Source organism: Lissotriton vulgaris, chromosome 2_1, assembly GCF_964263255.1.
Source record: "Lissotriton vulgaris chromosome 2_1, aLisVul1.2, whole genome shotgun sequence".
Taxonomy (NCBI): domain Eukaryota; kingdom Metazoa; phylum Chordata; class Amphibia; order Caudata; family Salamandridae; genus Lissotriton; species Lissotriton vulgaris.
In genome coordinates, this window is record NC_141687.1 from 792,856,600 (window position 1) to 792,882,402 (window position 25,803).

The window sequence follows — 25,803 nt, forward strand, 5'->3', positions numbered from 1 at the left end:
ATTCAAGCAAACCGGGCCGAAGACGGCTGTAATGCCAGAAACCGGTCCCCGGGAGCTTGTTTCCTTCCCAGTGTAAGAATTGGCTTTTGTAGTTTGGTTTGCCCTGTTCCCATCATGCACTGGGACAGGAACAGACTAATTTGCATACAGCCAGGTTCTGAAACTGGGATGGTGCAGTGAGCTAAAAAACGGTGTTGGATCTAGCCCTGATCTTTTGACTGGGTGAGAGCTTTCTGCTTAATTCAGAGACTCTGTCCCTCACCACCCCTTGTTGTAAATATTTTTGTCCACCCTAAGCGTGGAAGGATATTCTCAGATGTGAGACCCTTGCTCATTGCACCATCAGGATTCAAGCAAACCGGGCCGAAGACGGCTGTAATGCCAGAAACCGGTCCCCGGGAGCTTGTTTCCTTCCCAGTGTAAGAATTGGCTTTTGTAGTTTGGTTTGCCCTGTTCCCATCATGCACTGGGACAGGAACAGACTAATTTGCATGCAGCCAGGTTCTGAAACTGGGATGGTGCAGTGAGCTAAAAAACGGTGTTGGATCTAGCCCTGATCTTTTGACTGGGTGAGAGCTTTCTGCTTAATTCAGAGACTCTGTCCCTCACCACCCCTTGTTGTAAACAGAATGGAGAATGAGGCAATTAAGGAATTGAGGTTGAATAAGAACCTTACTATAAAACTTGCTGACAAAGGTGGGGCAGTGGTTATCCAAACCACCCCAGCCTATGACAAAGAATGCAGAAGGCTTCTCTCCGATAATAGGAATTACCAGATCCTAACTGAAGACCCGACTGAATCACTACGAGTACAAATAGGTGGCATGGTGGAAGAGGCACTTGCACACGATTGGATAACCAAGAAGGAGTCCGAGTTCTTGATACAGAGGAATCCACGCATTCCATATTTTTACACCATACCCAAAGTGCATAAAAACCTCGAAAACCCTCCAGGTCGCCCCATTTTATCCGGCATCTCATCTATTTTGGAACCACTGTCCAAGTTTGCCGATGCGTTTGTGAGACCCATTGTACAAGCCACTGACGCGTATCTGAGGGATACAAAAGCAGTACTCCAACTGTTACATAACCAGACTTTTGATCCCACCTCTCAGATGCTCCTTAGCCTAGATGTGGAGAGCCTCTATACGAGCCTCCCACATGATGAGACCTTACAAATTATTGAGGAGGTACTGCACTCTACGAATTGGGAATACCACACCCCGCGGAGTGTAGTATTGGAATGCATCTCACTGGCCCTCACAAAAAACTTTTTCGAGTATGAGGGCACTCTCTTCTGGCAGAAACATGGGACCAGCATGGGCAGTACTTTTGCCCCGAGTCTGGCCGGACTATATGTCCATCACCTGGAATCTACAAAAATCCTTCATCCAGACAATCCACACAGGGCGAGGATTCGCACTTGGCGAAGGTATATTGACGACATCTTGGTTATCTGGGAAGGAGATGAGACCACGGTATCTGAGTTCACTCACTGGCTTAACAACCAGAATGCATTTCTCAGATTTACACACCAGGTGTCAAACAAGAGCATGGTTTTCTTGGACTTAAACATCTATCATGAAGCAGGCATCCTCAAAACAGAAACCCACTTCAAACCGACGGCCAGGAATTGTCTCCTCAGATTTGACAGCTTTCATCCGCGTCATCTGAGGGAGAACCTACCCTACGGACAGTTCCTACGTTACGTCGGAACTGTAGTGACATTGCTAAATACAAATCTCAGGCCAAGGATCTCAGCATGAAACTGAGACAGAGAAAATATCCAGAAACTGTGATCCAAAAAGCGTTGAAAAGGGCTAGAAATAATAACCGTGAGGCCCTCCTGGAGGATAATCCACGGGGTGATAATGCAGGGGAAAGAACAGTATGTGTCACCACATACAGCCCAGTAACAAACCAAGTTACAAAACTGGTCAACAAGCACTGGCGCACTTTGACAAGTGGCGGCCTAACATTGGAGAAACCGCTTTTTGCACACAGAAGGGGCAAGAACTTGAGAGACATGCTCGTTCACACAAGACCACCCCCTCCAAAAAGGGACCAGCCAAGACTGCAGGGCATACATGGTCACCATCCGTGTGGCAACTGTAACAATTGCCATCTCACTGAAAAAAGCTTGATTCTGACTTTTTCAAATGGGACACAGTGGGAGCAACGTGTGTTCACAAATTGCAACAGCAAGAATGTTGTATATTTGATCACGTGTCCATGTGGAAAAGAATATGTGGGAATGACTACAAGACCTGTGAAAGTGAGACTGAATGAGCACAAAAGTAACATCAGGTGTAAAAAACTCACAACAAAAATGTCAGCCCACTTCATTGAACACCAACACTGTGTCAATGAGTTACAGTGGACGGTAATAGAACAACTGCCCTCAGAAATGGGCCTTCTGGAAAAGGAACAACGGTGGGTGTTCCGGCTTGGAACCGACACCACTGGGCTTAATGATTCCATTCCTTGGAACCTCTTAAGATAAACTGTATTCGGTCAATGCACTTGACAGCTGGCATGTCTTGGGCCGCATCTTAAACCATGATTTTTTGGGGTTTTATTAGGTCGTATTGCCTCCATTGAGTCATTCCCACTGCTCTCTTTATTTAATCAGTACCCATGCAAATAGATGAGTTAATCACTTAGTTAACAGGGACCTTTTCTCACTACATCTGGGGTCCCTTATGACAAATAACTCACTGAGCGAATTATTCTCTCTATTTCTATAGCCACGCGCTCCCCATATTACTCTGTATACGATGAGCTCTTTTATGAATTAATTCGTGAGCTATCAATAAGCCTTGTTGCCCTTTAAACTCCAACACGAATGCGTGTTCATTTCGATCACCAGCTTTCTGAGTTTTTAATAAACTAGGTCACCTTTTTCCCCCCTTTATATTTAGCACGAAAACAATCTTGTTTTCGTTTTCAGCCCTAGTTTATCATACTTAACACGTAATCATGCCTGGTTCCATTAGTCTCAGCGCGCTTGCTCTAGGCACACCCCTTTCCCTGTTTGCAATCTTTTACAAGCGGCGTAGTGCCCCTGTTTCACGCATGCGCAGTCGCTTAGTGTGCCGCGCATGCGCTTTTCAAAAGCCGGTATGCGCATGCGCGTTAGTTAGTGGTAGCCGATCGCGCAACACCGGACCCCCAGGGATTACGATCTCCGTATTTGGGCATCCCCCGGGCCTCATTACTCAATTTACTATCACCAATTACCTCCAGGGAGAGTATATATAGGGGATTTGACGCGATCCATGCTCACTTCATCGGAGCCGCGTTGAGGGAAGGCAGGCGACTAGCCATTGCAGTAACCGTGAGTTTGGGTCATAAAGAGGAGCAGTTTTCTGTCGCTTTGGTGCATTTGGTACCTATTTTCCAACTGAATCCCATATATTAATGTTTTATAGGTCATTTTCTGAGCAGAAAGGAAGGATCCCCCAATAAACGCATAGGCTCATGTGGTCTTATAGTTGAGAACTTTAAGTAAGCCTTATCTTACCTACTTTTTGCTCTCTTTCCATCTGAGCAGAGAGTAATTTTGTGTTTTGTATATATGTCTGTAAGTACTGTGCTATGTCCATTTGTGTTTTTATTTCTTACAGGGTTCCATTATTTTTGGGTTGACCTTGTTGTATTCACAGAAGCTTTTTTCTTCTCCACTGGTCTGTACATTATAGATCAATGTGTTTATCTGTGCATTTCTCTCCACAGGTTCAATCGCCAACTGGGCGCAACTACATTCACTAACATATATAACACAATTAGGAACATTACACATTGTTGTAATTATTTTTAATACACTTTTACATTTACATGTGAGTAAGGGGAGGGTAAGTGCTTATCCTTGTCCTGAAGAAGGAGCCCTCGAGCTCCGAAACATGTTGACACTCTAGATAGTGGTTACGATACCCTAATACGTATCCATATAACCACGCCTTGCACTTCTTTTAACAATACCAGCCGGGGATTTAATAAAAAGTATTTTTCTCCCACGTGCCAGGTATTTTTTAACCATTCACTTTTTTTCACCTCACCTCACTCACACTTAGGTAAACACACACCCCCTCACATAGTTCACTTTCAAGTGCTCCTGCGCATCCGCGAGTCGTAGCACGCCGCATCCCGTAGAGGGGTGCGAAGGCCCCGATGATGAAGCATGACACCAAGAAGCCTGTTGGTGTGTGAGGGGCATTTAAACAACACTGTGTGTTCCCCATCACTTTAGGGATCACCATCACTCGGAGTGGATTCTACTTTGTTTATTCATCTGATTGCCACACCATCATCGGGTTCATCGAATTCTGGAATCCAGCCCTTAGGGATAGCCCCCATGGTCATGCAAAAGGCTGCCTATCAACTTATATATCCACAAATTTGAAAGGCTCAATTAAACGTCTTTCAGTCAATGAAGAGTGGATTCTAGGAGTCCAAATCAATCGGTGGCGAAACCTTCGTTCACTACTCTATTTAAATGTATACATTAACCCAAGTTCCCGCACTAAAAAAATTCACATGGCCCGCTGAATTGAAATTATGAGCAACTTGGCCGCCGATTATCCAACTTCAGACTGTATCGTTACGGGGGATTTCAATACTAACCTATTTCAGGGACTAACTGCGGACACCGAGGAGCCATCCCTGTTTAACATCATTGAGGCCATAACTCAAACCAGACCGCTGAATCAACCCCATAGCGATCTAGGAGAGCTCTGTGTGTCAAGGCTTAATAGTGCAGGTTATGGTAATGAATGGTAGGTCAGCAGGGGACACTCCATCAAACTGGTCCTGGTCTATCGGTAGCCAACACTCCTACTTGGATTACACCATCTGTAATGCTGACCTCTTATACTACCTAGACATCTTCAGCATTCTTCCACGCACCGAAAGCGACCAAAGGCCCCAGGTTTTCTCCTTCAATACAAGACCAGGGACTCATAAATTAGCACCCCCAACTCACCAGGGAATATATTCCGAAAATCTAAAACGCTTGAAGTGGAGCGACGACAATGGCCCGAAAATCCTATAAGCATGCAAGGATTTTACAAACGACGGTATTAACCTAGATGCCTCACCGACCGCCACCTGGACGTCGCTTTGCTTCCACCTGACTAGACGCTTTCCAGCTAACACACAGAGTCACAGCCGAACTCAGACTCGCAAGTTTGCACCATCTCTAAACACAAAATCACTCAAAAAGGCAAGGAACAACGCGCTATGGCTACTTGTTAAATTTCCGGGCAACGGCGAAATTTTGAACAAATATCATAGAGCCCAAAAGGCTTTCAGGTCGGCGATCACCAAGGATAAGCTCATTTATGAAAATAACGTCTGGTGCAAGCTGGTGTGGGAGAGCAAGAGGAAAAACGCCAGGAAATTTTGGGCTCTAATCAATCATTCAAACTTGAGTTATTCAAGTTTTGGAAATGCGAACATTCAAGAAGCTGATTGGGCAATCTATCTTACGGACCACTTCAAGGCACAAGACAATCCAAATCCGGCAGGACATGGCCTGCCAGCAGAACGGGGTACTGGCCCTGGTATTAAAGGGCGCATTTCTATCGATCCAATAGACCGGTCGGACGACCCACACCTGGTGACTGAAGACAGGACAATTACTGCGATAACAAAGGCTAGACAAGATGGAGCACCTTGCCCTAATGGCCTGCCACAAAACTTGTTCAAATCAGGCATAACTTTTTGGTCTGGATTGTTAACTAATCTCTTTAATTATGCATTGAGAACTTCAGCAATCCCAGACTCGTGGTGGGGTGCAATTATTCATCCTATTTATAAATCAGGTTTGCGAGTTGTCCCCAACAACTACAGACTTATAGCCCTGTTGGATATCAAGGCGAAACATTATGCAGGGCTCCTTCTGGAGGACCTGAGGCAATGGGCAAATGATTTCAATAGGGTGCCAATGAACCAAACAAGGTTCACCGCTAATTCAGGGACCATGACCAACCTATTAGTGGTGTCATCTATTGTCGACAAAGCCCTATTAACATCCAGGTTTGTGTTCTGTTGCTTTGTCGACTTCAAAGCCGCATTCGGTAGGGTCCCTAGGGAGGCTCTTTGGGAAAAGCTGAGGAAGTGGGGAATCCCTAACAAATTATTGAATGCAATTATCCAACTTCACTCCTGCACTTGGGTTCGAGTAAAGTTGGGGTCCGGCACGCAGCTCTCGCAAAAAATCTCTACAACAAGAGGGGTTAAGCAGGGATGCGTGCTGGCCCCTCTCTTATTCAACCTGTTCATTGCTGACTTATCCAGTGCCCTGGATTGCGTAAACAGCCACCCGCCAAAGGTAGGAGGTACGGCATTAAGCAACATTTAATATGCCGAAGATCTGGCTCTGTTTAGTCTCACAAGGGTGGGGTTGCAAAGGCTTCTTGACACATTTCTACAATACACGATTAAAAATCAATTAGTTGTCAATCTGAAGAAGACCCAGGTTGTCGTATTTGGGAAAAAGCGATGGTCTTTTAACAACAACAGCCTCGCCATAGGTCACTCGTACAAATACCTGGGGGTCCACTTGGACTCCAGGGGCAACCTTACAAAGCAGCACAAAGAGATTGCTGTTAAAGCAACAATGCTCGTGGTGTCATTGACCAAGCTTGCAAGAAAATATCTTTCAGGCCCCACCCTGACCCCTCTCTTGGAAGTCCTGAAAGCGAAAATTGGCCCCACTTTGTCGTATGGCATAGGGATTTTTAATGGGAAATTAAACACTGCTCTGAATCGACATACAACACATTCTGCATCCCCCCCCACAGATTAGACTTGAGTTGGGGTTATTGAATTACGATGTTTCCTGTATCGGGGTATTCCTTAATCTTTGCCATAAATTAGGGCAATCAAACCCAGGTACATTAGAGTCTCTAGTTTGGCAAGAAATAAGGGATAAAAACCCAGGAGGAACCTTTGGCCGACTCTTTAAGGACTATATCCAACAAATTTCAGAAGAGGGCCTCTGGGCCCCTAATCCTGGTCAGTCTGCATTTAAGCTTGCAATTAAAAAAACATTAAGATCGCTTTCACTCATTACAGACAAAGCACTGTTCTCAAAACGAAGCCACGCGTGGGCAGGTATTAATTCCTACAATCAGCTAGCCCCCTCCACTTACCTCTCAAGTCCTTTTTCATTGTACTTAAAACGCAGCTTCATAAGCATTAAAATGGGTGATTGGCGATTCCTGCAAAACCTTCCCACCTGGCGCCGTATGGAAGGGGATACAACCTGCAGAGGGTGCGGCAAAGCAACAGAAACGCTACTGCATGTTGTCTGCATTTGCCACGCTTTCGACCCCCAACGCAGGCACAAGCTGAGGGGGGAATGGAATCGGCTGGGGGTTCGGACCTGTAGGCAAGCTATTATTGCTGCATTGAGCCCGGATAAGACGGACTTAAATATAAGACTGACAAACCTGATTCAGAATGCTTATCGTAATTTTAAACAAAAAAGCCTTGCTACTGCTCTACCCCCATCTGTTTTAAATTAACCAACCCCTCTTAAACAAAAACCAATCCATTAGGCAGCCAGCGATGAGAACAGTTTAAATAGTAGGCTGCGAGTAAGGGTTGTTTTACGTATGCACTCACAGCTTGGGAAGCGGTTTTAACAATTGACTGTTTGCATTGCTTTATTATGTATGAATAATATAAATCTGTAATTCTCTTTTAAAGATATTTGTTTTATATCTAAATAAAGATTTTTGATTTGATTTGATTTGATTCAGTCAATATACCCTTGATCGCTCACATGGCGAAAAGTAGCAGTTAAAAAGTCATAAACATATATTTTACCTATAATCATGAGGTCGAAGGAAATATCACCCCCTATGACCCTATAACACCCGTTTACTGAGCCATAAGAAGGCACTTCTGCAGCACAAGACACCACTTTGTCATGGCCGCCCGATGAATAGCAATTATCATATGACCTTCAAACTGAACGCCTACATGGCGAAAAGTAGCAGAAAAGCCATAAACAAAACACTTAATGTATCTATAACCATGAGGTCCAAGGAAATATCAACCCTATTACCCTATACCACCAGTTGATAATGCCATGAGAAGATACTTATGTAGCGCTAGACACCACTCTATCATGGCCGGCCGCTGATAATCACATATCACATAACCTTCATAGTGAAACGTCCATAATCACATGACCAGGAAGTACACAGATAAGCAAGAGGGCCCCACTGGGAAATCACCTCCCGGACCTGGCGGCGTGGGGTAGGTCGTATCGACGAGCACACAAGGCGATAACTGTAAGTAAAAGACACGAGCCTGACTGGGAGAAATGTGGCTGTTAATAGTGTGGTTAAGGGGACCAGCGGAATTTAGCCTCCATATGTTTTTCTACTTAATAAGGAAGCGCACCTAAGAGAGGGAGCCGAGTTTTAGCGAGAAAGACCGCCATAGAGTTAAGCCCCAGATTGATCAAGTTTTAGTGATAAAACCAAAAAAACGCCATAGATTTGAAACTCAGATTGATGACACACTTAATAGGGGAACATAGCGTAATCTTATTTAACCGCTATGCATATATCCAGGGGCAGTAATAAGCGTGTACAAAGATCAACTACAACCACAGTTACAAACACTGAGAAGGGCACAAGCACTGCCTAGTTTTACTTTAAACACACTGTGAAACTAGCAGTGGTTTGAATTATATTAGACGTAGATGTGGGACACCCGGAAGGTACCGAGATTGAAAACGAGCACATGGGGTTACATTGAGGACTCGGCACTGATCCTTTTAAGCCCCAGTTGAAACTGTCACACGGCAGGGGATAGCACGTACAATACAAATGCGATTATCCACTTTACACCCAATGCCGGCTATAAGACACAATGTAAATACTACCAGCATTGCCATGAATAAAATTAACAGAGGCTCAATTAACATCTCGCACGGAGATGTTAAACAATAACAGCCTCTTCAAACACCCAGAGAGTGCTCGAGACACACAAGGAGTATAACGTACAGGTAGTCACTGAAATAACAAATTAGGAACCTGTACAGCCAGTTTGTTCAAAGAGAACCCATACCAACTCGACATTAACCCCTTCCACGCTCATGACGAGCTGGGCTCGTCATGGCGTAGCCTCCTCGCACGCTGATGACGAGCCCAGCTCGTCACGTAAAGTGCGGTTTTAAAAAACTCAGCACAGGAGCGGAATTGGTGCAGCAGTGATGGTGTTAATAAGAGGAATAAGATGACACTACACCTGTTGCTTGACAAATGACGAATTACTCTCCTCTTCTTTGTGCTTCTGTTGGTGACTGTGTGGGACTGCGAGCTGCTGAGGCTCTCAGTGCTCTTCCCGCTGCTGCTCGAGGAACCCGCTCCGCGGGTCCCGCTTCGTGTGGGGATTGCATTGCCCTGCTGCTATTTCCGTGACGCTTGGGTTAGGAGGCAAGCACCCATCGTCTGTGGCGGTGTTTGTGGACAACTGCTCGTGCAGGGCTGCGAGCGAGGGCGGGCGCAGGACTACAAGTCCCAGGAGCGCCTGCCAGCCCCTACTGCTGACACCTGGGACGCTCTCCCTGCAGGCTCCTCCCCACCACTACTCCAGTTAAAAACACTGTGCACCTGGTCATCTGGTGGATTACTCTCCTCTTCTTTGTGCTTCTGGTGGTGACTGTGTGGGACTGCGAGCTGCTGAGGCTCTCAGTGCTCTTCCCGCTGCTGCTCGCGGAACCCGCTCCGCGGGTCCCGCTTCGTGTGGGGATTGCATTGCCCTGCTGCTATTTCCGTGACGCTTGGGTTAGGAGGCAAGCACCCATCGTCTGTGGCGGTGTTTGTGGACAACTGCTCGTGCAGGACTGCGAGCGAGGGCGGGCGCAGGACTACAAGTCCCAGGAGCGCCCGCCAGCCCCTACTGCTGACACCTGGGATGCTCTCCCTGCAGGCTCCTCCCCACCACTACTCCAGTTAAAAACACTGTGCACCTGGTCATCTGGTGGATTACTCTCCTCTTCTTTGTGCTTCTGTTGGTGACTGTGTGGGACTGCGAGCTGCTGAGGCTCTCAGTACTCTTCCCGCTGCTGCTCGCGGAACCCGCTCCGCGGGTCCCGCTTCGTGTGGGGATTGCATTGCCCTACTGCTATTTCCGTGACGCTTGGGTTAGGAGGCAAGCACCCATCGTCTGTGGCGGTGTTTGTGGACAACTGCTCGTGCAGGGCTGCGAGCGAGGGCGGGCGCAGGACTACAAGTCCCAGGAGCGCCCGCCAGCCCCTACTGCTGACACCTGGGACGCTCTCCCTGCAGGCTCCTCCCCTCTCACATTGACTCTATTTAGTCTATAGTCTAGTCCCGCTGCGCGGGAGCGACTGGGAGAAGCCCGGGACAAGGGTGGGACCGTCTGTGGCCGTCAGGGGCCGAAGGAGGCCGGGCTGGGCCAGGTCTCTGATACTTATTGTTTATTTATTTTACCCTGTTGTTGTGCCTCTTAGGTGTACCTAGTTTGTGGTTTAGGGTATAGATTGTTACATTTTGTCCTGCCGTTGATATGTCTAGCTCACTTCCATCTGGAGTGGGCGTTTCATTCCTTGGACCTCTTGATAAATATTTCGAGAAGGCACACAAGGAGATAGATAAGGAACTCCTCTTAGCTGAGAGACGCGCTGAGCGTCGTCGCTCTATTGAACATCTCAAGCAACTACCACTGTCCACTCAACTAGATGTAAATAACGTGCAGGAAATGGCTGCCCAAGGGAAGATGGCCAGTGAAGCGGACCTGTTTAGTCTGGACCAAATTTCCAGTATAATTCGGGTTCCTAATATATCCCCCCACGTTCCATTATCAATAGTGAGGGTCACTCAAATAGCCCTTCTTCCGCCTCTATTAGTCTCATTGACCTGAATACTCCAGCTGTTCAGACTACGGCCCCCAACCTGCACTCTACACTTACAAATCATTCTGTTGTCAATGCCGGTCTATGTGAGAACACTCTGTCACATGCTAATAGTGTCATTGGTTCTAAGCCCACCAAAACCAAAAGGGCTGTGAGCTCCCCAACAAGGAAAAAAGAAATAACAAATTAGGAACCTGTACAGCCAGTTTGTTCAAAGAGAACCCATACCAACTCGACATTAATAAGAGGAATAAGATGACACTACACCTGTTGCTTGACAAATGAATCCTTTTACATACAGCCATAACTTGATGGAAGCCTAAACTATTGTGAAGACCGCCGGGTGCTGTTGATGCCTGGGTTTCTTGCAGAATAGGTGAGTCCAATGCTTTCTTTATACCACTGATTGCTATGCTTCAATATCCACAGGGGCATGCAGAACACAACTTGCTCACTGAGGATATCTAGCCATAATGTTTTTAACCACCTTTTAGCACTGAACACGCCAGCTGCACTTAATCAAGCGTGCTCTGGAGAAATGTATGAAGTCACAATTTTCATGGTCTGGAAACCTATACCTGTTTTTATATGCTTTTTTCTCACCACTACAGGGAGATCCAGCCCATCACAAACTCATGAACACAATAAGCACTTCTCTTCTTGTGATACCTAAACTAGCCAACCGGATACTTATTGAGGTTCACTAGTGTAGACATTTTCAAATTAATAGTTTTTAAGGTCCTGAAGAATCGCTAGTGAATTAACAAAGATGCGAGAAACATGTTGACCACTATAAACACTAACCAGCTCTGAAACAGGAACATAAAATTCAGTCAGGTTTTTGTTATCACAAATTTTAATTAAGACAGGAGGCCCCAGAATAAATAGATTTTCTTATAGGTACTCCCAGCCTTATTTTAATTCACTTCCAAGTCTACACACCCCTGGCCCCACACCCGCACTTCACCAAACAGCTGTTAGATAAAAGATCTCCGGTAAAGAGCCCCTCTTTCAGGTGAGCCCATTGGGTATTGCACCACCGACCCAACGAGGAGCAGCCCAGATGATGAAGCATGACGCCTGCAAGGGTGTGTGAGGGCTTAACATCCAACAAAAGGGATGCCCAACTGTGATCTTATCAAGACCAGTGGCATCACATAGTGCGACTCACACCTTTCTCCTTCTGAGGAACGGCATAGCTCCTTTTTTGTTTTGACTTCTGCTGCGAGCCCTGACTTGCCAAGCGGTGGCAAATTCAGTTCCTGGCCCCTTGGAAGTGGAATCTGATAAATCTGACTTTTAGAGCCCTTGTTTCGGACGCAACTCCGCTGTGTGGTTGAAAAACCAATGCATGGCCGCTGTGCCACCAAAGAATCGACACAGTGCCTGCTGGGTGGCTGACAGATCATCGCAAGCTGAATCCTGAGCTACGTGTCACCAACGGCTGTGGCGCATGCTCTGACTCAGGCCCTGTTGTGTGGCAGAAAGTATAGACGCATCACCTACTTCACAGCTGAGAAATTGATGCAGTGTGATGTTCTGTTGCCACCTCTTTGACCCAGCACATCTAGATTTTTGACGCATCGTCCCTGGGTGCCAAGTTTTTCATTGTATGTCCTGAGATCAGCACATCACCTTCCTTCACAGTAAGGAAGGAACTGACACATCACCTCCTCTGATCCCATGGAACTGACACCCCCCTCCCCTGTGATGCAGTAAGGAACTGACGCATCACCTCCCCTGCGATGCAGTAAGGAACTGACGCATCACCACCCTTGGCAGTAAGGAACCAATGCATAACCTCCCCTAGGAGTAAGGAACCGACGCAATGCTTTACTTTTCCGGTGCCTCACCTTCCTGCACCTGTTTAAGCCTTGATTTTGACGCATCCCAGGTACTTTGTGCTAAACGGGAAGCACCCATAGTTTCTTATGAACTGAACTATTTTGAACCTTTTAAAAGAGACATCTTGACTTGTGTATGTTGGATTCTTGTCATTTTGGTCTAATTTCATTCAGATAAATATTGGTTATTTTTCTAATCTAATGTGGTGTCCTTTTGTGATGTGCTCTCAATGCATTACATTGTGTGTGTATACAAATGCTTTACACATTGCCTCTGAGATAAGCCTGGCTGCTCCTGCCAAGCAACCAAGGGGGATAACAGGGGTTATCTTAGCTATGAGACTCCCTTATCGTCACTAGAGTGAGAGTCCCTACTTGGACAGGGTGAAAACCACTGCCAACTAGAGACCCCTTTTCTAACAACATTAAAGCACATTTCCACATTGGTATGAGGTAAACTTACGTAGAAATGTTCAACTTCCACAATCCCTCGTCTGATTATTTTATTAATCATCAGATGTCTAGGTTTCTCATCTGAGTCCGTTTCAGAGTGCACTTTCATTGTCAGTTGAATCTCTTCTTTTTTTTTTTCCAAGCCATAAATTTCAATGAGTTTATGTAGTTGTCATTCATAATACCCCTCAAACCCAAATCCTTCTCATGCCATTTCTTTTACAACTTTTCATTACTCTTGTGAAATGTATATCTACAGCTCAAGAACAGTTAATAAATAAATATTAGACAAAGCCCCACTAGTACTATTGGCATTAGAATAGCCTTTAATATACCCATTCCTGCTGTTGAAAACGAATTTCGAATGGGGGCAACTCACCTTTCCAAAATGGTCAAACAAATCTGGTGATCCCAATTCACGTAAATCAGGTGCTAAACCTGATATATTCTTTGTGAAGCCTTTTATCTCCCTATGCTTATCAGGAATCTATGTATAGCAATAAGTTAATTTAAGCATTTTGCACACCACCCTTTTCTGTAAGATGTGTAAGGCAAGCAATGTTCCCTCTAATTGTTTTCCTCTGTGTGCGGCAGTGGAGGGTCTCTGTGCGCTGCAACCATGGCTATGTGCGCCAGGAACTAAACCGCGTGTGTCTGCAATGCCAAATGGCACTCAAAACGTTTACTTTAAAAAGTGAAAATATGGTGCATTTTCACACATACAGTGCCACAATAAGGGTATTAAGGGCAGTTTTCAAATTTATTGTATTGCCTGTATTTTCATTGTTGTGTCTGTGACTGCTGTTGTCTGTCTTCCCCGCTGCCTGTACGTGGTCCGTGACCCTTTTTCTTCCCTCTGTTCCCCTCGCTGCCCCCGTGCCTCTCTGCCCGTTCTGCCTTCTGTTCTTAGCTGCCCCTATATTTCTGTATTCTGTATTTTGCCTCCGTGCCATTAGTTTTTTGTGCCCGTCTGCCCTCTGTGCCACTCGTTTTTGTGCCCCTTTTGCCTTCTGTTCCACTTGTTTTCCCTCGTTTTTTGTGCCTTTCTGCTCTCTGTTCCACTCGTTTTGTGCATTTCTGCCCTCTGTTCTACTCATTTTTCCCTCATGTTTTGTGCCTTTCTGCCCTCTGTTCCACTCGTTTTTTGTGCCTTTCTGCCCTTCTGCCTTCTGTCCCACTCGTTTTTTGTGCCTTTCTGCCCTCTGTTCCACTCGTTTTTTGTGCCTTTCTGTCCTGTGTCCCACTCGTTTTTTGTGTCTTTATGCCCTCTGACTCACTCGTTTTTTGTGCCTTTCTGCCCTCTGTCCCACTCGTTTTTTCTGCCTTTCTGCCCTCTTGCCATCTGTTCTGCTCGTTTTCCCAGCCGCTGTAGCCTTTTGTTTAAGTATTGGAAGTAATCAGAGCCCCTTCACGGGCTCCAATTAACAGCAATACTTAAACAAAAGGCCACAGTCTGCCCCACGCTTTACTAACAAAAGCGTAGAGACAGTTTCCAAACACAGCGTGTGCTAAAGTACACGTTGTGTTTGGAAACTGAGTAGGCTTTTGTTAGTAAAGGGCGGGGCAGACTTTGGCCTTTTGATATGTATTGCTGTTAATCGGAGCCTGTGAAGGGGCTCTGATTAACAGCAATACTTAAACAAAAGGCCACAGTCTGCCCCGCGCTCCCACATAGCTGCAAGCGCCACAATCCCCACTAGCCCCCCCGCCTCCTTACCTGCACTCCTCACGCCCGCTCTGCCGCCACCGCATGAATCGCGCTGCTCGCTTCTTTAAAGAGTCCGGCGGCACGACTCTCTCTAGCGGCGTCCTGTGTGCGTGCTCCACGCGAGGTGATGCGCGCTGATGTCAGGGGAGGTGCGCGCGCGCCCTAGAGGGAACGGTGAAGGCAAGTCGATCCTGTAAAAACATTGACCGCAAAGTTATCAGTTCTGCACTAATTACAAGCAAAGATCCGGATGTGCTAGTTGCCATTTTGTCGACATCTGTTGACAACTTTCTAATGTTTTCACCATTTAAGATGATGCATACATGGTGAATGACCGCTCCAAAAATGTTTCCGACTGTCCAGTTTCTGTGTTTATACGGTGTTTCTGTCTGTGTGGTAGTATTAATGTTAGTGCATCTAAACTCTTCACATGGTACATCTTTAGAATTAACATGCCAAAATAGCAGATTTCCTCCCAGTTAGATGGAAATAAGTACGCATTCTGTACACAAATGTAATAAACCCTGGAATAGCATTTTTATCTCCCTGTAAAATTTGCCCAGATCCCCTTGTAAATTCAAATGTGTGTTCACTACTACTAATGTCTAGACCTATTGGATGTCCATCTTCTATACAAGCACATTTTCCCTATGGGTTGGCTGTCAAGTCTCCGTTTAGGGTAAACCATCTTCTTTCCAAAATAGTTTTCTTCCTTCTTCCAAACATTTTCTAAAACATCGCTCTTTTAGTCAGTAGTTTGTGTCATATTAGTGTATCTCTCTTTTAAAGCCATGATATAAGCCATCTCTTAAAAAGGTTAAATTGTTTTTGTAAGCCTTCACACTATCTATGGGTCTACGAGGACAGAAATAGTACCAGGATGTGTTCATCTCCTTTGCTTGTGAGTGTAAATTCATGTTCTCAATTAATGGTACACTGGAATGTATTAGGTCATGATTAGAAAAGAAATACCCAAAAACGTCCTGGCCTATAAACTAATGACAGTAAGATGATGCAAGAAATAGCATAAGATTAAGTCATGTGGTAATAGGTAACTTCTTCTTAAACTGATATAAGTAAGTGTGCATACCGATCCTTTGCATCCATTACGTTATTATTATTAGCAGAATAATCATTTTTCTTATAGCTGGCAAAGGAGTAGCTAAAGCGGTCTTCCTTAGTATGTTAAATAGGTGAATTATTAATGTTCTTTGCTTTAGACTAACTCTGGAGCTAAGTAAAATCCTGGTAATACTATAGTATAGCCTTATAGCCCGCCGTAGAGGGCTATACCGGCTATTAAAGGCCCTCTCCAGCGTTAAAGGCCCCGAGCCGAAGGCGAGGGCCTTTAACAAGGGAGAGAGACTTTAATAGAGGTATAGCCCATCTATGAAGGGCTATAAGGCTATTAGAACATTCTGCCACTAGAGGACAGAATGTTCTAACAAAAAAAACAAAGCCTTTTGGAAGCATGAGGGGACTGGAATCCCCTCAGGCTCCCTGAAGCCTTTGTTCACAGCCAGAGCTGTGAACAAAGAAACATTGGAATGTTGGAGCTCCAGGCTTATACCAGCCATTATAAACCCAGAGCACTCCATTGTTTTCAATGGAGCTCCCAACATTCCAATGTTCTAATGATCATTAATACAGTCATTACGAAAATTTAACCCACAATATATTTACATTTATTTCTAATGCAACACATTCTGTGAGTCAGTTCAATAGCTTGTAGCAAATTTTACTTTGTAGCTTTTTGGTGCGGCTAAACCTTTGTTTTTCTCTCTCTCAGTAGACAAGTTTCTAACCAGATAATCCTTAACCCTACTCTGTGTTCTTCTAAAATGTTTCCTAGTTCTTCTATAACTTTCAACTCAGGCCTAGGTTGATCTTCTGCAAAACGAAGAACTACAACAAAAGACATCTAAGAGGTACAGTTCAAAATTATTTCGGTCCAAAATTCCGTTTGGTTTAAAGTATTATTTTTCAGATAATCTCCATTAGAGTTGCTTTCTCTTTTTCAGGGAGGTTCAAATAGTTCAAGATTCACATTACACAAATCTTCCAATCTGACATTTAATGCTGTGTTCATAAAGTATGACCATTCAGGTGCTTAATATATGCAACAGGGTACTTGTGCTCTTTTCGATCTTCTCAGGTTTTGCTGATTTGGATCTAGGCCATCATCGCCCCAAAACTCAACCTCTTCAGGTATAATTCCTGGAATTCAGCTATTGAAGAACTTCTCCTCAAATTTTTGTTTTCATAACTCTTGTGGCCATTATGCTTAAGATTTGTTCTTCACGTTCCAGTGCTGGTTCCTTTGCCTGGATCTTCTTGTCTTAGTACCAAGTCAGCGGCACTCCTTCTCTGTGACGTGAGCGCTGCTTCTCCTCTGTTAGAGATCTCAATGCCACTCTGTGTAATTTCAGGTACTTGCACTTGACATTCCGTAAACTGATCTTCATCCCTTCTTTCTTCCAGTTGGTGGACTGACTCTCTGGTGTTGTTGGCCAGTGTGGTTTTAAAAAAAACTTTTATTTATTGATTTTCAAGATAAATACAGTACAGATCGAAGAAAATTACCAACATAGCAGTGTGTAAATTGCCATATGTACAACCTAATCATGAGTGAAAACAGTTTTCCTAAAACAATAGTTTAGTGACCTCAGCGATGCCCGCCATAGTTTGCAGAGACAACAGTTGACTTCAAGTAAATAGACAGATGTGTCTGTTATCAATTTGACAGTAACATATAGTGGCTCCCCACCATGCCCATTAATGCTATTCACAAAGTGAAACTTCTCCAATTCCCAATTAAGTCACATAGTTAGATACAGTGGTATGTGATTCACACAGGCCCAGCATTGACCCGGTCATCCACCACATCAGCAGGGCTGCCTCACGCAAACCCAGTAAATAAATGGTTCCCATATCTCCTTGGGCTCCCAGTATGTAGCCAGTTGGGTCTGTCCATATGTGTCATCTCTTTTACTCAATCCTTAAGTGTGAGTTTCCTCCTTTTACCCCAAATTAGAGCTCTCTGTCGTTTGGCGAACAGCAAAAGTAGCGCATGCAGTTTGCGTTTAACGCGTGTGTTTCTGACATACCCAAGCAGTCCCAACAGCGGGGGCGGGGACACCGCAAGACTCAAAATCTGATTTATGGACTCAAAAATTTGAAACCAATACTCAGTAATGGCCGGGCATTCCCATGCCATATGGAGGAATGAGGCAGCAGATGCCCTGCAACGCCAGCAACAGTCATCGTCCCTAAGTCCCATCCTATGTAAACTAATGGGCGTTCTGTAGTAGCGATGTATACATTTGAAGTGAATTAGCCGAAGCTTGTAGCTAGGTGATAATTCGTCTTTTGAGAACAACAATATAACCACTGATCATTAGTCAAAGGGAGAGGCAAGCCAGTTTGGTCTCTCGATTGGTGGTGCAACCATTAAAGCTGTTCTTCTTCTAGATTGCTCGCTCTTTTGGTGTGTGAGGCAAGGATCTACAAAATAGGGGGGGTGGGGTGCACACCTTAACTTTACATGCTCGAGAGATTCATCCAGTATTGACAAAGTTTCTCATTTGCGTGCTGGTCGGATTGGTGCCAAAACCCTAAGGCACCTGTTAATAAAGTGAATAGAGGGGGCAACTTGTTGCTCCAGCCGGCCGCACAATTGCATAACGCCATCTGGCAGACACTTTCTTCGTTTTGATTTTTTGACCAATATTTTCCACCATCAACCATAGTTATTATGTTAATCTGAAATTTTTCATCCTTTACTTCAATCCACACACGGGATATTTATGCCATTTTCAAATTTCTAATGTGAGTGCTGTTACACACCAAGTATTGTATGATGTTAATGAATACGTGTTTCTGTATTAATTTCAGCGCACCCTGACGAAGAGCACTTGATGCTCGAAATGCATTGGTTTTTTAATAAACGCTGTTTTGGATGAACCCCTGCATCTGTCGTGTTTGTGCAAGAGGTCTGGATGGGCACAGCACTCACATTAGAAATTTGAAAATGGCATAAATATCCCGTGTGTGGATTGAAGTAAAGGATGAAAAATTTCAGATTAACATAATAACTATGGTTGATGGTGGAAAATATTGGTCAAAAAATCAAAACGAAGAAAGTGTCTGCCAGATGGCGTTATGCAATTGTGCGGCCGGCTGGAGCAACAAGTTGCCCCCTCTATTCAGGCAAGGATCTACCTCACCACTTGTTACATTCTCACTAACGTGGCATATCTCTTTAAATACAATCCTGTCATTGCATGCTTGTGCATGCGACGTGTTTTGCTTTAAGCTGGTTCAGATTCTAATGTCTGGAACCTAAGGTTAGGGCTGTTATGTTTCAGATAAGCTGGACAGGGATTACTGGAAGATGTTACTTGTGCTGTGAATAAACTTAGACATATTTTTTAACAATTTAAATGGCCTTCTCAACTGTGGGAGAAAATTGCCTTTGATATATCAGGTCCTTTTCATATGCTGCCAGAATATTCACAATATGCATTAGTTGTGGTAGATTATCATTCAAAGTGGCCTGAAGTGAAAATTGTCCCCAAGGCTACCACTGAAGCAGTCATCGCATTATTTAAAGAAATTTTTACTAGGGAAGGATGTACATCTGTATTAGTTTATGATAATGGTGTTCAACTGACATCCATATTCTTAAGGAATGTAACATTGTTTATAGGTTGACTTCATTATACGAGTCACATGAAAACGGCCAAGTAGAAAGGGTCGATCGTGTTTTGAAGGGTTTTGGAGCGGAATCTGTCATGTTTGGAACAAATTGGATTAATGCTGTGAAGGAACGTTTATGGACTTACCGTATTACACCCCATACTACTACTGAGGTGAGTCCTTTTAAGTTGTTTAAAGGTCGTAATCCTGCATCAAGAGTGTTGTCATGGTGGTTAAAGGAGAAATGCAATCAGTTTTTTGTGAATAAAGAAAATATTGTTGATGTTGCCAGACGATTGGAGAGTAAGCAATTTAAAACTAAAGTGTGGTATGATAGGAAATGGAATGCAAAATCTCAAGAATTTAATCTAATAAATTTAGCGATCCTATTCAAATAAAAAAGTATTTTCAAACAGTGTTATGACACAAGATGGAAAATTTTGGAACATTAAGAAATTGGCAAAATGTACTTTTGTTAGAAATAATGAATTGAATTTATCTGATAAACAAAGTGATTTGATTGTAAATGATTCTATTGCTTATAGAGTTAAGGATACCAAACGTGTTATCAATTTGCCTAAGAGATATGTAAATTAAATAAATTTTAGTTTATTTTTTTGTTTATTAATAAGGGAGATGTGTTACATTCTCACTAACGTGGCATATCTCTTTAAATATAATCCTGTCATTGCATGCTTGTGCATGCGACGCGTTTTGCTTTAAGCTGGTTCTAGATTCTAATGTCTGGAACCTAAGGTTAGGGCTGTTATGTTTCAGATAAGCTGGACAGGGATTACTGGAAGATGCTACTTGTGTTGTGAATAAACTTAGACCTATTTTTTAACAGTTTTTGTTTGGATATTTACTACACCACTACAGCACAGTTAACAACAGCATGTGTAGTGAGGATCACCTGACAGGGGCCTTTCCATCTCGGTTCAAGGCAGGTCTCCTGAATGTGCTTCTTGATCACAACCCAATCACTAGGATTGAGATTGTGGCACAGTTCTAGATGCAGGTCTTGTGTGGCATCTGGGACCTGATAAGAGACAGAATGAACCACATCAGCCAGCACTTTGCAATAATCTATTATAATATTATTAGTGATAATCAAAAGAGTATTTGCAGGAACAGGAGGTAATCTCATTGCTCTGCCCATCAGTATTTCATGGGGGATAACCCTGTCTTCCTGTCAGGGATACTCTGGATACTCATCAACACCAAATGTAAAGCATCTGGCCATTTCAGAGAGGTTGGTGTACCAACCTTTCCCAATCTAGACTTGATGGTACCATTTATTTGCTCAACAATACCAGAGGCTTCTGGTCTGTAACTGCAGTGTAACCTTGGTTCCATCCGTAAGTCTGAGCAGATCTTCATCACTTCATTGTTGAAGTGTGTTCCTCTATGTGACTCAAGAGAAATCGGCATGCTGAATGTTGGTATTGATTCACATAATAACAGCTTGGCTACAGGAAGACTGTCGCTTCTTCTAGTTGGGTAAGCTTCCAACCATCTTGAGAAGATGCACACAATCACTAGGATATATCTCAGCCCATTATGCACAGGCATCTTGATAAAATCCATTTGCAGACTGTTGAATGGGCCACTTTATCTCCCTAAGTGTGTTAGAGTGACGTGCTTGTTTCCTTACATTTAACTGTAGACATGTTACATACCAATGGCAAACCTCTTATTCCAACATTCTGAATCTGGAGTTGTACCAACTATGCCTGAAAAGTTTCACCATTACGTCTCTCCCTATATGTGTGTATCCATGGTAGTATTGTGTCATAGGAAACAACAAAATGTCCTGTAATATCAATCTCCCATCTGCAGACATCCAGAAGTCGTTTGCATTTATCTTGCATCCTGTCTTTGTCCAACCATTCTTTTCTTCTCCTGACACATTTTCCTGCACTGAAAGAAGTGGGGCGACGTAACACCCCACTCCTGACGCACAGCTGTCGTTTATGCATAGTGATGCAACATTTGTTCCAAATTTGTCAAAAAAGGTTTTTATTTTCATTTTCTCCATAATTTGTTTAACAATCATCTTTTTATCCAGTCACACGGTGGCGCCTATGTTTACACAATCCTTGATGCTGAAGACATGCCAATACTGGGTTTACTCTGCAGCGTGGCGTATTACATAGGTATTCCTCATTAAGTTGCTTCCAATACCCAATGCATTTTGGGCCTTCTTTGGCCCTTCGTCAGGGGTTATCTATAAATTTAAAAACATAGTCATTAGCTACGTTTGTTACATAGATCATGTTTGCCACATTAAGTACATAAATGATATTTAAAACGTACATGTATACAACTAGAGTGAACGCCCTAATCAATGTATTGCCCGCTGAATTCCTAAGAGTGTACCTGATCATTTCCGTACCTATGCTAGAGTATATTAACCCCCTCTAAATTCTCATTACGTTGTTCCCTCACCAATGTGTACACACACCCACGTAATCCAGGTTTCCCCCCTTGTTTTACAAGACTTTTTCAAAAGCAAACCCATACCTTAAACAAACTGGTAACTGCTTGTTCTTCTGTCTTGTGACGTGTCCCGGCCCATTCCAATCCCTCCATTTACAATCTGCTAGTTCAATCAAACTACAAAACCCATAATGCACTTCACCTGTTAAAAGAATCTCTCAAATGATCCCGCTGCCAAATATGGCAATCATAATATTATTGGCAGCGGGAGCATTTGGCACAAGTCAATAACTGTAAACCACTCCAGTATATGAGATCTGAAACATTATGGGAGCTGGATTTGGTACCATAGGACAATAGAGCACTACTATTTCATTTGCCTTTCGTAAATCGTGACCTATCCTTTATTTACCAATGGGTTTCTGCAGATCCATAATTGGAGAGTTAGATAGCCTTCCAATTATTTCCTTCAGTATTCCTTTTTAGGTTTTGCCTGCACAGAGCTTGTACTGTGGTTGTGCAGTCTATTGTATTCAATATACATCTTAACAGAGGCTTACATACCGCCTCCTTGTTTTTTATTGGTTCCGATGCTTGTCACTTACTTTTCCTCTTTTTCTATTGCTTTTATCATAGGGTTTCCTGTTGTTCCTCGTGTACTTCTCTTATCAGTGTCTTATCAGTGTCCTATCACCCAGGTATTGTTTTTATGTTTTGCATTCACATTGCTTGCCCTGTGATTGTTTACATAATCCTTCTCTCCCTAGCTGCACATATTTCAAGCGTGTTTGTCCAACATCTGCACTCCTCTCCCAAAAGTGCTAAACCGACAGGGTCGCACCACATATGACTTTCAAGCCTTTACTAAGCCCCAGAAACAGAGGCCAAAGAGGCCTGCCCTGCAGTCAGTAATGAATAGTATTGAGAAATTGAGAACCATCGACTTCAAGTGGACAGATGGGACAAAAACTTATTCTAGTCCGCACAGCCAACAAACAACTTCAGTGATCTTATTTGCGCATTATATTGGCTCAGCTGACCCCAATACTCCAATTCTAGGCCACCAAACACATTAGCAGAACCACCTACTCCGGGCCGACTCCCAGTATATGTTCTATCTTATGATTGGCTGTTATGCAATCCGGAAGTGCTAAAGTTACTGAAAATGACATCTGTTAAATCAGCCACGGAGGAAGCACTCTGCACATGCAGTAGAAGTGAGTGACCATCCATGTAACAGACAGGTGGTCATCATGCTTACTGAACCAGTGGTATGTTGTTTGTGTTCTCTGCTAAAGCAACTTGGACACTGACTGAATGTGCCTATAATGCGTTGTATACTTAAGTGGGTGCTCCAAGGCGCTTTGAGTGTACTCTATGATAATGCATGCCTTGGTGCTGGTCATTAGACTACGAGCTCTAGATGTGGTAAATTGGAGACTATAAACTGCTTTATTCCTTTCATTGTTCAGCAAATAGTTCTTTTATCCATCACCATGGAGATGATTGAACCAAATTGCTTATATAGGTTCACAGCTGTTCTCTGCCCCTTGGAGCAGAATGGAATGCTAGGCTTTCACCTCAGAACATTTCACAAGAGCCTTTTACTTAGATGTTTTGTGGCTACCCTCGTTGGTAAATTCATCAGCTTCTTTATTAACTTTAGTGTAGCCATCAGCTCATAACATCACTTGGTGGACTTGGTTCTTGTAATTTCTTACTTATATTTCCCAGTATGAGAACAAATTCCAAATGAACCACTATATGTATTTCTTTGCCTTTCATCCTAGGCCAATCCTGTTACTTCCCCCCTCTGACACCACTTTGGTGTGATGACTTGGAGGCAACATGATGTCACACAAAGATCAAAAGAAAGGAGGCTACCTAGACATGCGATAAGGCGATGCACAGCTCAGATACCTGTGGACAACAATGCTCAAAAGGATAATGGGAATCTATCAGCTCTTTCCCAGCCTTCCACCTCTGCTACTCTCTCCAGAGACTTGTTCACCCATAATGTGACTGTTGCTCTCATAGTATGGATCCCTTCAGCATTGTTCCCTTTTACCTTTGTTACTTCCAGTCTGATTTTAATGTCCATAAGAGGCATAAGCTTGAACCAATTCCTTTGATCCACCTTTGGACTGTGTTTCCTCTGTGAAAATATATAACTATATACATATATATAAATATAAATATATATATATATATATATTCACTGAAAAAAACATAGGTTTCAGACATGTTATAGTTAGGAATTAGCATTTAAAAAACCTTAGAAATTCACAGAAAAAAACATAGGTTTTAAGGGTGTTATAGTTAGGTGGACATTTCACTTGTACAAAACCATTGAAATTCCTCTGTTATAGTTAGTTGTACTCACTATAACTCACACACCCGCAATCCACTGCTGCTGATGTCACATATTACATCATTCATATGTCAAATGTCCACCTAGCTATAACACCCCTAAAACCTATGTTTTTTTCAGTGAATTTCAAAGGTTTTTTCAATGATAATTTTTAAATGTATTGTTAAATTTATTTTTTTCATATTGTTTTACTACATTTTTTTAATCTATTTATTTTTAAGTATCTTATTTTTTAAATGACATTACACATTTTTAATATATATATATATGTATTTTGTTAAAATTTTTTAAAAAATCATGTATTTTATTGTATATTTTTTAAAATATATTTATATTTTCTTTATTGGTTTTTTTCCTTCAATTTTTTTGGGGGGGTCGCGCACCTTACTCGATCACTGCGTGGAATCTAGCCGCCATTTTAGAAATGTTGTGTAGGATCCGGGTAGGGTGTGCGACGGGTGCAGAATTTCGTGCACGATCGCTATGGGACTGGTACGCGACTCCAGGCGCATACGCGACACATGCGCATTACTTTACGCGGCGCTTACGAGTGACGTCATATACATGTTCGTGCGGTGGGTGCGGGACTCCTGCGAAATTTTTAAATGTCTAAATGATATAGATATAGATATATATATATTTAATATACATAGTAGGGCAATACATTATCTAACCTAATCATAAAAATAATATATTTTTACATTTAATAAACTTATATTAGTTTTAAATGCAATTTCGCGAAGTCCCGTTGGGTGCGTGCTGCCTGTGCGCAGGGTGCCCGGACCCCATGTGAACTGAAAAAAAAAAAGATTTGATTGGTTCATAACTTTTCCCATTGTAACTATTGAAGGACCCCACTCACTTCAATCATTATTCTTAGAGCTTCTTTGGAGACAGATCTCTTAGCTGAGAAGTACTTCTTTTGGATTATTTCTTTTCAGATATTTTCCAAATTGAGGACACAATGGCTTCAGGACAACAGCCACCACAAGAATCGGACCATTCTTCGGACGAAGAATTTGTTGTCGAAGTTTTTTACCTACCCAGAAGGACAAAAGAAGGTGAATGCCACGAAAGTCACCTGTAAAATCTGTGGTAGCATTTTTTCAAGAGGCAGTGCCAACAAGAAGTACTCGTGCGGCACTGCAAGTATGTACAAACATCTTAAGAGTTTGCACCCTGTTAATCTGTCTCGGGAGGAGTGCAGGAGACTTCGAGACAACCCTCCACCTGCAGTGACAAGTAGTTCTGCCAGTTCCTCTTCACCAGCACGTTCGGAGATACGTAAAGAATTTGCACACCTAAAAATACACTGCATCAAGTGCAACCAACTTCTGTGCTACGGAGAGCAGTCTGTGGACTTAGTCTGTACAGCACGATGAAACTACTGCTG

The 25,803-nt window shown here is 43.3% G+C and overlaps 1 protein-coding gene across 1 annotated transcript; it reads left to right on the plus strand.

Annotated features, from left to right (window-relative positions):
• Positions 1–629: 629 nt before the first annotated feature.
• Positions 630–25,792, plus strand: LOC147731174 (uncharacterized). Its single transcript, XM_086954159.1, has 2 exons — positions 630–1,190; positions 25,352–25,792. The coding sequence occupies exons 1-2, from the start codon at positions 630–632 to the stop codon at positions 25,790–25,792; spliced, it is 1,002 nt and encodes a 333-aa protein (XP_086810285.1).
• Positions 25,793–25,803: the final 11 nt, after the last annotated feature.